This window comes from Macaca thibetana, chromosome 5, assembly GCF_024542745.1.
Source record: "Macaca thibetana thibetana isolate TM-01 chromosome 5, ASM2454274v1, whole genome shotgun sequence".
Taxonomy (NCBI): domain Eukaryota; kingdom Metazoa; phylum Chordata; class Mammalia; order Primates; family Cercopithecidae; genus Macaca; species Macaca thibetana.
In genome coordinates, this window is record NC_065582.1 from 127,960,129 (window position 1) to 127,973,289 (window position 13,161).

General features: G+C 45.6%; 1 protein-coding gene across 1 annotated transcript in view; it reads right to left on the reverse strand.

Annotated features, from left to right (window-relative positions):
* Window positions 1–13,161, reverse strand: part of PPEF2 (protein phosphatase with EF-hand domain 2) — a 32,285-nt gene that overhangs the window by 18,233 nt on the left and 891 nt on the right. Inside the window, exons 2-9 of the mRNA XM_050790840.1 lie at window positions 9,628–9,755; window positions 9,416–9,473; window positions 7,417–7,592; window positions 5,677–5,791; window positions 4,283–4,329; window positions 2,302–2,468; window positions 877–913; window positions 637–786 (exon numbers count right to left, since the gene is read on the reverse strand). Of these exons, the coding sequence (XP_050646797.1) occupies window positions 637–786; window positions 877–913; window positions 2,302–2,468; window positions 4,283–4,329; window positions 5,677–5,791; window positions 7,417–7,592; window positions 9,416–9,473; window positions 9,628–9,755 (878 nt within the window). The remainder of the gene's footprint in view (window positions 1–636; window positions 787–876; window positions 914–2,301; window positions 2,469–4,282; window positions 4,330–5,676; window positions 5,792–7,416; window positions 7,593–9,415; window positions 9,474–9,627; window positions 9,756–13,161) is intronic.

The following is a 13,161-nucleotide window of genomic DNA, read 5'->3' on the forward strand; positions in this document are numbered from 1 at the left end:
AACTAGCACGCTCTCTGAATGTAGCAGTAGGCACTAAATAACATATTTCTTGACTTTAATTGAAGGTAATACGAATTATTTGGGAAACGTAGGCTCTTTAGGTGACAATGATTGAGAGGTAGTATTTAGAATTATCTAGATCCAATGGCAGATAACACGGCCCTGGTTGCTACTCCCCACTAGCATGTACATGGTAGACATGACAAAGTGACTGCAGCACACTTGCCCCCTAGCCCAACTGCAGATTCTCAATCTTTTTTTTTTTTTAGAAAAAGGTTCTCGCTGTGTCCCTGCAAGATGGAGTGCAATGGCAATCAGAGCTCACTGCAGCCTCCCAAGTAGCTAAGACTACAGGGCCATGCCACCACTCCCAGCTAAGTTTTTAATTTTTTTGTAGAGACAGGGTTTTGCTATGTTGCCCAGGCTCATCTCAAACTCCTGGTCTCAAGCAATCTTCCTGTCTTCTAAAGTGCTGAGATTATAGGTATGAGCCACTGTGCCCAGCCTCCATACTCTTAACAGCCTCCACACTCTTAGCCATAATGAGTTGACTGCAGTCAGCATGTGAGACAACATTTACATTGGCAATGAGACTGGGCATTATGGTGAAATTTGTATTATTTCATTAACCACTACCTTGTTCCTCTCTATTTTGTCCAAAAGCTCCAGATCAGTTATGTCTGACACCCCACCATGAAGAATTAGAACTTTCTCATCTATCAGAGTGGCCAGTGGAAGCCAACAGAAAACATCTTGCAGGGTTCTTAGTATTTCCTTCCCATGTATCTGGAAAAAATGATATGAACAAAATGTCATCAAATAATTCACTCAACTTATCTGAACTAAGAGAAACTTTTGTCTTTAAAGGCAGCGCACCTTGTATTTGTTCATCACTTCCTTGGTGAAGCCATATCTAGATTTAGAAGCACAAATAGATATTAGAGTAAATTCGGTGACAATAATCAGGGCATAATCACATTTTCAGAAGAATGCATATTCTGGGTATATGTACTTAAATACATAGAAAAGGGACCGAGGAATAATCACCAAAATGTTTACAATTATATCATTATCCCTGGGTAGATAAATTATGTGATATTTTAATTTTCTTCCTTTTGCTTATCTGTATTTCCTACTTGACTATCATGAATCTCTATTGTTTATATGATAGAGTATGTGTATGCAAAAACAAATTCAATGGTTTCATTGGAATAGTAAAATAATGTGTAAATTTAAAAAAAAAAATCTGGGCCAGGCACGGTGACTCACGCCTGTAGTCCCAGCACTTTGGGAGGCTGAGGTGGGTGGATCATGAGGTCAGGAGATCGAGACCATCCTGGCTAACGCGGCGAAACCCCGTCTCTCCTACAAATACAAAAAATTAGCTGGGTGTGGTGGCAGGCGCCTGTAGTCCCAGCTATTCGGGGCGCTGAGACAGAAGAATGTTGTGAACCCAGGAGGCGGAGCTTGCAGTGAGCTGAGATCGTACCACCGCACTCCAGCTGGGCGACCCAGCAAGACTCTGTCTCAAAAAAAAAAAAAAAAAAAATTCTGGGCTGGACGCAGTGGCTCATGCCTGTTATCCCAGCACTTCGGGCGGCCGAGGCGAGTGTATCTCTTGAGATCAGGAGTTGGAGACCAGCCTGGCCAACATGGTGAAATCCTGTCTCTACTAAAAATACAAAAAAAAAAATTAGTCGGGCATGGCGGTGGGTGCCTGTAATCCCAGCTACTTGGGAGGCAGAGGCAGGAGAATTGCTTGAAACTGGGAGGTGGAGGTTGCAGTGAGCCAAGATCACGCCATTGCACAGCCTGGGCAACAAGAGTGAAACTCCATCTCAAAAAAACATCGGACTGTGTGTGGTGGCTCACGTCTGTAAATCCCAGCACTTTGGGAGACTAAGGGGGTGCAGATCACTTGAGGTCAGGAGTTTGAGACCAGCCTGGCCAACATAGTGAAACCCTGTCTCTAATAATAATACAAAAATTAGCTGGGCATGGTGGTGCACTCCTGTAATCCCAGTTACTTGGGAAGCTGAGGCAGGAGAATCACTTGAACCCAGGAGGCAGAGTTTGCAGTGAGCTGAGATCATGACTGCACTCTAGCCTGGGTGACCAAGGGAGACTCTGTTTCCAAGAAAAAAAAAATTTTTTTAAATGTTATATATTGTGTATTCTGCTTTTTTAAAAAATTGGAAAACTACTTTTAAAGTCATTTAACAAATAAGAAGTTCTGGAGAAATAATGTTTTACAATCACAACAAACAAACATCAACTACCCAAGCATGTTTTGACTTATACCGTAAGTTCACCATATGGTCCTCATGGTTTCCTCTGTTAAGATGGAACTCTTTGGGGTAAACTAGCATGAAGGCAAAAAGAATCATCAGGATCTCTACTGAATCTTTGCCTCGATCCACAAAGTCACCGTTGAACACATAGGACCGTTCTGGTGATGGGAGGCCATTCTTTTCAACAAGAAGACCCGTCAAAGAATGAATGAGAGGAAGGAAATAGGAAATTAGGTTAAAACCAATAGGCATTTGACAATCACATCTAACACCAATTCTCTGCTTTCTAGGTCTCCTCAAGCATGAAACATCAGTAAATGATAGAAATAACTTCTATTGATCTTATATTTCCTTTCCAGGGAGGCTAAGGTTATGAGATGCTCCTTTAGACAAAGCCTGAGTGTTGCCATGTGGTGTGGAGCAAAGGGCACCAAACTTGTGATGTGAAGGCCAGTTTTAAGTTCTGGCCACACTATCTTTAACTAGAAATAATAATGCCTGCCATAGATTTCTCAGGATTAAACAAGATAATGCATTGGAAAATGCTTTGGGAAATGTAATATGTGTAGAAAGTAATATTCCATTAAAAAATTATACTCATCTCCCTTGTTATGTGTTCTACACATTATAACTAAAATATATATGAAAATAGCTTTTGGTTGTTTTGATAATAATCAGTTTTCTTTATGTAGAAGAAAGAAAATCAGTTGCTGAATAGTTATTTATTTATTTATGTTTTAAGAGACAGGGCCTCACTATGTTGCCCAGGCTGACCTCAAACTCCTGGCCTCGAGTGATCCTCTCACTTTGGCCTCCCAAAGTGCTGGGATTACAGGCATGAGCCACTGCACCTGGCCCCTTCTAGTTATTAATCGAACATTTTATATTTGTTAAATAGATTGCAAAAATTTACTAGAATATAATGCAGTGCTGACTTTTCTATTATGTATTTGCTGCAGCAGAGTAGCAAATATTATTAAAAGTAGTATTTTAGGCTGGGCGCGGTGGCTCATGCCTGTAAGACCAACACTTTTGGGAGGCCGAGGTGAGTGGATCACTTGAGCTCAGCGGTTCCGAGACCAGCCTGGCCAACATGGTGAAACCCCGTCTCTATAAAAAATATAAAAAATTTGGCTATTGTGAGACACGTTAGTTTTACCCTACTGATGATCTGTTGTTGCCAAGGTAATCCTGCTGGGTATGAACCCGCAGGTTCAGACATTTGGTGTATGTGCTTGGCTCAGGAGCCAATGGGGCGAACCTACCATCTGTGGGATTTTGACTGAATGCCTCTAAGTCAGAATCCCGCCCAGGCGGAACCATAGGGCAGCGCTGCGGGTCCTCGGTTGGCCTCAGAGCCTCTGTTGGCCTCGGATAGCCGGTCTCCCAATGGCCTGGGATAGCCGGTCTCCCGCCCTCCCGGCCGGCGGGCAGTTCAGCCCCGCAAGCGCACAGGGACCCGCGGCCGGTCTGGAGAGTCCCTCCTCCTGGGAAACCGGGTGCAGCAGGAAAGGCAGCAGCCCCCTCGCCCGTCACACAACGCACATTCGTGGGGAACCTGACATTAAACCATTCGTAGATGACCTGCTTCTGGATCGGGATTTCGTACTGAGCAGAGCAGCTCCCTCGCTGTGATCTACTGAAAGTCAGCCCTCCACACAAGGGTTTGAAATAAATAAATAAATAAATAAATAAATAAATAAATAAATAAGGACATGGTGGCATGCACTAGTGGTCCCAGCTACTCGGGAGGCTGAGGTGGGAGGATTGCTTGAACCTGGGAGGCCAGAGGTTGCAGTGAGCCTAGATCTCACCACTGCACTCCAGCCTAGGTGACAGAGTGAGACCCCCATCTCAAAAATAAAAATAAAAATAAAAAATAATATTTTAAAAATTCAAGTAATATTTAAGCATTTGTTCAATTGATACTGAATTTGAGCTTCTAAATTAAGCTTCAGAGCAAGAAAGTAATTTAATTTGAATATTCATACCTTATAAAATATAAATATTAAGTCATCCAATTGGCCATGTAAGTCTCCTAACAAAGACAGAAAAAGAATATCAGTTCTGATTTTTCCTTACCAGTGCTTCTAATTTTTATTATAAGAAAGAAAATACCCAGAAGAATCTGACAACAAAACCCTACAGTTACTAAGTTTTCCATATGTAAGATAAGGATAAATATAATTTCTCCTTATTGCAGAGATAGTATTGAAAGTAGAAGGCATAATATTTTTTCTGCCTGATTATTGTAAATAGTAAATGAGCTACATTTTTATTGAAGCAAAGATGGGACACAACAATGCAGGGTTGCAAACCTAGATGAGAACTGGAGAGATTTTGCCCATGTTAAAGTAGGAAGCAGCTACTCACTTATGAGCCAGTGTTAGAAGATTTTTCAGGAGACTTTTAAAGCAAAATCTAGACCTTAATATAAAATCCTACAAATTTCAAATGTTGAAATACCATTTTTAAAAGTTTATGAACATTGCAAGGCAAGCAAGACCTATCTGCAGGCTGCAGGTGCCCCCAGCAGTGCCAGTTACAATCCCTCGTGTACTGGAGCCTCCCTCCACTAGGTTAAGGTGTGGCACGTCAGTCTACAGTGGATGTTAAAAACCACTGGACGGCCGGGTGCGGTGGCTCAAGCCTGTAATCCCAGCACTTTGGGAGGCCGAGACGGGCGGATCACAAGGTCAGGAGATCGAGACCATCCTGGCTAACACGGTGAAACCCCGTCTCTACTAAAAAAAAAAAAAATACAAAAACTAGCCGGGCGAGGTGGCGGACGCCTGTAGTCCCAGCTACTCGGGAGGCTGAGGCAGGAGAATGGCGTGAACCCGGGAGGCGGAGCTTGCAGTGAGCTGAGATCCGGCCACTGCACTCCAGTCTGGGCGACACAGGGAGACTCTGTCTCAACAACAACAACAAAAAAAAAAAAAAAAAAAAAAAAAAACTGGAAACATAAGATGGGGAAAACAGTCATTAACAGGACTTCTTTCCAGGAGACGAATGTGTGTGGATGGGAAGAATAATTTGCTAGTCATTGGGGCTTTCTCAAGTACCATGAAATAAACCATCTTCTAACAAGGAGGGTCTGGTTATTTGCAGAGATTTTGTTTTGAATGAAGAACATGAGTTTGAGTCAATATGAATTGCTTGGGAAAACAAAGCAGAGGCTGGGCCCTGAGCTCTGTGGTCCCCTTCGCTGCACCATCACCTCTTCTTTAAGTACATGTGGAGTGAATATGCAAATCATGAATCTGAAGGGGTTAAACTTGGCTTATCATCACATCTCCCTGCAGCCACTCCTCTTGCATCCCCACACAGGTAGAGCGTTCTTGTTTGTGTCTAGCACGGAAAGCCGTTTCTGACCGGCTCTTACCACACACTGTGATCTCCTCGCTGTAACAGGTTGAGACCCGGTTGATGTTTGGCAGCTGCACCAGATGTTTCTTGGTTTCATACAAAAGGTTCAAGACGTAGCGAGCATGGAGCTGCTACTGGGAGGAAGCGGAGGGAGGGAAGAAAACCACACTGATATTCGTGAAGGAAAATGGTCCTTCCCTTTACTGCTTAACAACCCCAATCACCCAAGACCCCAAAAGTAACCCCAGTAAACGGCTCCTGGGACTATGCACGGATTCTTCCTTTTTCACCCAACTTCTGCCCTTGTTTCTGCTTTTCATCATCCCCACTTGTTCCTTCTGCAAATATTGAGCTACTTTTCTCTTTCCTGTCTACTCTATTAAACCCTTCCTTGCCTTTAGCATGGGAGGACCATGTGATTGTCTCAGTAAAGTATGACTAAGTGCGGGTGTGTTGATGGTACTGACTGATCCTGTCATTACTGGAATATATCAGCTCAGCTCCTCCTGCAATGAGTTACATTCATGTGGAAGAGGGGAAGGATTGAATTCTGACATAGAGCCAGAAACTGACTCTCTCTCACCACGTCTACCGTACCATCAGAGTTCCAAGCCACTATCGTCTTTCGCCTGGACCACTGCAGTAGTCTCTTGACTGGTCTCCCTGCTTTGGCCCTGGCCACCTACACTGTCTTAACACAGCAACCAGCATGATTATTTTAAAAAACAAGTCAGGGCTAGGGATGGTGGCTCACGCCTGTAATCCTAGCATTTTGGGAGGCCGAAGTGGGGAGATCACAAGGTCAGGAGATCGAGACCATCCTGGCTAACACAGTGAAACTCCATCTCTACTAAAAATATAAAAATATTAGATGGGCATGGTGGCAGGCACCTGTAGTCCCAGCTACTTGGGAGGCTGAAGCAGGAGAGTCGCTTGAACCCAGGAAGCGGAGGTTACAGTGAACTGATATTGCACCACTACACTCCAGACTGGCTACCGAGCGAGACTCCGTCTCAAGAAAACAAAACAAAAGAAAAAAACAAGTCAGATTATGTCATTCCTATGTCTGCTGTCTCCTTGTCTTTTTCAGAAGAATAAAAGTCCACCCCCCTCACCTCCATTACTCTTCCCCTGGCTCCCTCTTCTCCAGCCACAGTGGCCTCCTGAAGTTCTTGAACAGTCCAGGCAAGTTTCTGCTTCGGGGATTTTCCATGTGTTCCTCCCTCTGCCTGGAATGCTCTTTCCCCCGAGCATTCCTCACCACCTTAGATCTTTGCTCAGAAATCACCTTCCCAGACAACTCTATAGAACTGCTATTTCTTCCACCCACAACTTAGTTTGTTCTTTTCCATAGCTCTCATCACCTTCTAATATACAGCATAATTGTCTTATTTATTGTTCATTGTCTGCCTCCCCGATGGATTGCCAGCCCCATAAGGGCAGAGATTTTATCTGTTTTGTTCACTGCTGTATCCTCAGAGCCCAGAGCAGTGTGGGGCACAAAGCAGTGCTCAGTAATTACGTGTGGGATGAATGAACACTGAGAGATTATGTGATTAGGAAGAAAAGCTGTCAGTCATCAGAACTGGCTGATTGACCGCAAGGTCCTGGCTAAGCACAGCAGGGGTAGAATCTCTCTAGTGGACACATGACATGAACATCCTAAATCTGGGGCCATTCTTTCTGTGCTGGGTTTGGTCTCCCTTTACACATTGCATGGAGTTGGTTCTGACCCAAGTTCCCCAGGTGAGCTTACTTGTTTCAGTCTGAATGCTTCTATCAGGGCAGTTGCATGGTCAGGCAGGAGCGGGAAGGAGAGGCGTGGCCCCGTGTAACTGTCGGGTACCTCTATGGACTCATAGTCACTGCATTTCTCCATCTCAGAGTCCTGGGTGAATCTGTCCTCAGTGAACATGCGGGTCAGGAATTCCCCTAGTCCCGATACAAAAGGTGGATCAGCTTATGATCATCTGATCATGCAGTCTGCGGGCACTATAGAATAGTCCTTGGCTGGGCACGGTGGCTAACACCTCTAATCCGAGAACTTTGCGGGGCCGAGGAGGGAGGATTGCTTGAGCCCAGGAGTTTGAGAACAGCCTAGGCAACATAAGGAAACTGTCTCTACAAAAAATTTTTAAAAATTTAGCCAGCCAGGCCGGGCGCGGTGGCTCAAGCCTGTAATCCCAGCACTTTGGGAGGCCGAGACGGGCGGATCACGAGGTCAGGAGATCGAGACCATCCTGGCTAACACGGTGAAACCCCGTCTCTACTAAAAATACAAAAAACTAGCCGGGCGTGGTGGCGGGTGCCTGTAGTCCCAGCTACTCGGGAGGCTGAGGCAGGAGAATGGCGTAAACCCGGGAGGCGGAGCTTGCAGTGAGCTGAGATCCGGCCACTGGACTCCAGCCTGGGCGGCAGAGCGAGACTCCGTCTCAAAAAAAAAAAAAAAAAAATTTAGCCAGCCATGGTGTCGCACACCTGTAGGTCCAGCTACTCAAGAGGCTGAGATGGGAGGATCACTTGAGCCTGGGGCGCAGAGGTTGCAGTGAGCTGAGATGACACCACTGCACTCCACCCTGGGCGATGGAGTGAGACCCTGTCTCAAAAAAAAAAAAAAAAAAAAAAAAGTCCTTCCCTGGGCTGTTGAAGCAGGACATGGTTAATCTGGCTTCAGCTTCAGCTCCAGCACAGAAGAGGAAAAAGGAAGGAGAAAGTGACAACAGACTAGCATGGGAAGGAGGAAAAAGTCATGCTTTCTACTTTTATTCTAAAAGATCAAGATTTGTCAGACTTAGAGAGTACAGAAATGTTGGGACCTGGATTTGCAAGCAGAAGGAAAGGGGAAAGCCAGGGTGGAAAAATCATTCACAAGCATTTATATTGCATTTAGTGAGTGCAACAGGTGCATCAGACCTGGCAGTGCCTTCCAGCAGCTTCCAGCTGCCAGCATCTGCGTCTCTAGACTGAGGGCATATTTCCTGGATCCGGGTGGCAGGCCAGAAATGCTATGGAATTAACAACCTCCTGGCTGGGCCCAGAGGTTCACACTTGTAATACCAGCACTTTGGGAGGCCGAGGCAGGTGGATCGCTTGAGGCCAGGAGTTCAAGACCAGTCTGGTTAACATGGTGAAACCCTGTCTCTACTAAACATACTAAAAATTAGCCAGGTGTGTTGGCGCACACCTGTAATCCCAGCTACTCGGTGTCTGAAGTTCAATCACTTGAACCTAGGAGGTAGAGGTTGCAGTGAGCCAAGATCATGCCACTGCACTCCAGCCTGGGTGACAGAGTGAGACTCCTTGTCTCAAAAAGGAAAAGAAAAGAAAAAGCCTCCTATTCTTCCCCCCACCTCCCCAGCTGCTTTCAACCAATGATTCCTTGGAGTTGACACAGAAAAACTCCAGTTCCCTCTGCCTGCAGCGGGGATAATTCTGAGGCTTGTGTTTTGCACTATTTCCCAGGCACACTGAGTTGTTGGACTGGCTGCCGTTCCTTTCCTGAATCCCTTCCCCACTCCCTCCCACCCCCAGAGTTTCTTGAACTTAATAAATGAACTCCTTGCACTCAAACTCTTCTCTCCAGGTGTGTGTTTAGGAGAACCCGGCATGAAACCCCAGCCTCTTACTTGTCAGTCCCTTGCTTATTCCCTGGCTGTCATCAGATTCACGATTTCACTCCCTGGGCATCCCCCACCTCACCCTGCAATCTGTGGCCTTGGGACAGGAGGACATGACATGTGGCAGTTCATACTCACTCTCGTTGTGGCTGCTGGGGATGAAGTGATCCATGAGATAGCTGAAGAAGTCATGGAGCTGCAGAAGAAGCCAAGGAGACGTGGCTTTAGAGGTGAGGGCAAAGAGAACTCACAAGTGGTCCAGTTGGCCTCACCTTCGGAGCACCCAAGCCCTGCTGCCCAAGGGCTGAAAGGCAGAGCAGGAGGTGGCTCTGTCCCACATCTCATTGTACCTTGACTTGGTCTTGCTGCCCAGCATATTCTATAGATTGGAAGATGCTCCAGGTGCAACGCCGCCTCATCTCCAGGCGGGCCACGTAGCGCCGGTACCATCTCTGGATCAGGGCTGCTGCCTTGAAGGCTATGACACCGATGGAGAAGCAAGCCTGTGAGCTGGGACTCCCTGGGCCAGGGGTTTAGGGGTAGGGAGAGGAAGCTGCTCAGCCCTCTCCCACTGTATATGTGAGGACAAGATGGAGCGGAAGCACTACCCATTGAGGCCCATAAGAAGTATCTCCCTTTCTGCTGGTAATAGTGTTTTTCCCCATTTCCAGCCCCTCCCCTTCATTCCTGCCTGATGGTTATGCTAATGTCACTGTAGGTTTATTAGAATTCCCATGTCTTGATGAAAACATTTCTGTGTAGGGATGAAAAGGTTGGACTGCCAGGATTCCTAGAAGGAAATGTAAACTCTTCTGCAAGGATGCAGCATCCCTGACAGGTTATAATGTGGGGATGGGGTGGACATTTTGATATTGTGACAATAGACTGGATGTCAGGACACCTGGGTTCTAGACCTAGAACTGCCCTGACAAGCTCTGTGGTTTCAGGCAAGTCATCTGGGGCCTCAATGTCCTCATCTGGAAAAGCGGCGGGACCAGATGAAGACTGGGAAAAAGAAACAATAGACAGATACGCAAATGAATGCATCCTACGATGTCGGGGGCAGCAAGCGTTTCCCAGCTCCCATGCTTGCCACCCCCAGTTCCGTAATATCCCTGCAGGCTTTAAGCACCCCCATAGATAGACAGCACTGACCATGCAGTCCCCCACATGCCCACTGGGCCTCTCATTTTTGCCAGGACCTGTGCCAGGTGACCAGGTAGGGCAGGTTAGGGTGTAGAGTTTTGTTCTTTATATAAGGTTTAGGACCTGTGGTTAAGCATTGTTGTCAGAGAAGGGAACAGCTGTCCACATAACTAGATTCTTTTTAAGCTCCAAGGCCTAGATACGTTGCTGGTGATGAATGGACTATTTGTGGATAAAGCTGGATTAGACACCCTGCAGGCTGACTCAGGTCAACCTCATAAATAGTAGACAGATTGATTTAATATATTTAGTTTGCATTAGAGAGATAATAGAATTCTTGCTGATTTTCCTAAGAGGAAAGATGATGGTGATGTGGCAAAAGAGAAGCTGGGAGGAACTTAAAAAACAAAGCTAAACTTGATTTCCTATGAAAACAAAATTCATACTACTAGTATTTCTCAAAGGCACTCGCTAAATAGTAAGAGATGAGGTTGAACCCCACTGACTGACTTATGTAAAACCATGTTCAGAATAGTGAATGAGGCCGGGCGCGGTGGCTCAAACCTATAATCCCAGCACTTTGGGAGGCTGAGGCTGGTGGATCACCTGAAGTGAGGAGTTCGAGACCAGCCTGGCCAACATGGTGAAACCTCATCTCTACTAAAAATACAAAAATTAGCTGGGCATGGTGCAGGCATCTGTAATCCCAGCTACTTGGGAGCCTGAGGCAGGAGAATCATTTGAACCTGGGAGGCAGAGATTGCAGTGATCCAAGATTGCACCACTGCACTCTAGCCTGGGTTAGAGACTCTGACACACACACACACACACACACACACACACACACACAAAAGAGAATAGTGAATGGGAGGCCCAGGGCTGGTGCCACAGATTCTTTAGAGATTCCTGGTAAACATGCAGGTTGCTACACCTCACCCTGGACCTGCAACATCAGAATCTCTACAGGTGGAATCCAGGAAGGAATCTGAAGGTTTAACAAGCTCCGTACTTAATTCTTAAGTAAGGACCACTGAGGAAGATCATGGACATCAATGTTGTCTGCTAACGCCTTGCCCTGAGCATTTTAAGGCCAGTGTTGCCAGTGATGAGACATACATATTATATTCTCAGTCTTGCTTTGGCCACTCACGCAGCAGAAGTGGGCAACACCTTTCATTCTCCCTCTTCTTTTCTTCCTCCCAGTTGGCTATCTGGTAGGGTGTGGCGGGGAGCTGGCTTGCTTTTAACTGAGATGGGCTCCGGATCTTTTAAAATCCTTTAACCCATTATGTATTTTTAATAGCACAATGCAAAAATGTATAGGCCCTTCTTACTTGGGCCATGTGTAAACTAAATTATTAGGGTACAAATTACAAATACACCTGGGCTGTAAAAACTCTACATGTAACAACACTGTGAGAAAATTGTGAACCAAGGCAATGCACAGTAGGGTGTGGGAGAACAGATAAATTATTTAAGAAAAATAGAACAGAGAATTTTTTTGATGGTTACCCTCTTATTTTTATCATCTTGTCAAGAATATTTATGTCTCTCTATACAACACTGATTTAAAGGGAAAAAAATGATGCCTTTAGGAAGAAGTACCTTTCTCTAATGGAAGTATAAGCTTGCCAAAAGGTAACCAATAAAAAATTAATGAATTATGACATCCCTTTAAGGAAAATAGCCTAATATGGACTTCCAATAAGAAACGGCATGCTTAAGCAGATGTAGGACTCCCTCACACTCCAACACATTAAAAAAGCTGCATAAAATGAGCTAAATTTCTTTTTAACTGACAGTTGAAATCAAAAGCATTGAAGGGAGATCTCCGGGTGCCAGAAATGAAGACAGAACCCATAACCAAAGGCAGTTACAGGCATTGAAATCAGGCAGGCCCCAGGGGAATCCACATGTCTCAGGAGCTGGGGGTTTAACACCCAGGGGATGGGAGTGAGTTCTTGGGTTCTGTGCATGGCAGGGAGTGGTAAATGGACTGTCTGTGAAAAGGCAGGAGCTGGGGAAGTTTCTGTACCTTGCGCGATCTAATAAATCTCTGCCTACCAGCCCCTGTGGTAGCAGGAGGTGAGCTGGCCTAGAACTCAGTGAGATAGGAAGTCTCAACCTGTGGCGTGTGTGGGTTGAATTCATGTTATTCACAAGATAAGGAAATCCTGAGCTGAAGCTAATTCCAAAATTGGCCCAGACAAATGACAAACTGGGAAAAAATGTTTGCAATTTATATCGAAGTTTATATCCCTACCATATTAGAAATGGTTTCACTCAGTCACCCAGGCTGGAGTGCAGTGACATGATCATAGCTCACTGCAGGCTTGAACTCCTGTGCTCAAGCAATCCTCCCACCTCAGGCTCCCAAGTATCTAGGACTACAGGTGCTCACCACCACACCCAGCTAATTAATTTTTTTTTTTTTTTTTTTTTTTTTGCTGGGCGTGGTGGCTCGTGCCTGTAATCCCAGCACTTTGGGAGGCCGAGTCAGGCAGATCATCTGAGTTCAGGAGTTCGAGACCAGCCTGATCAACATGGTGAAGCCCTGTCGCTACTAAAAATACAAAAAATTAGCCAAGGATGGTGGCACCCGCCTGTAATCCAAACTCCTTGGGAAGCTGAGGCAGGAAAATTGCTTGAACCCAGGAGGCGGAGGTTGCAGTAAGCCAAGATGGTGCCATTGCAATCCAGCCTGGGCGACAGAGGGAGACTTGGTCTCAAAAAAAAAA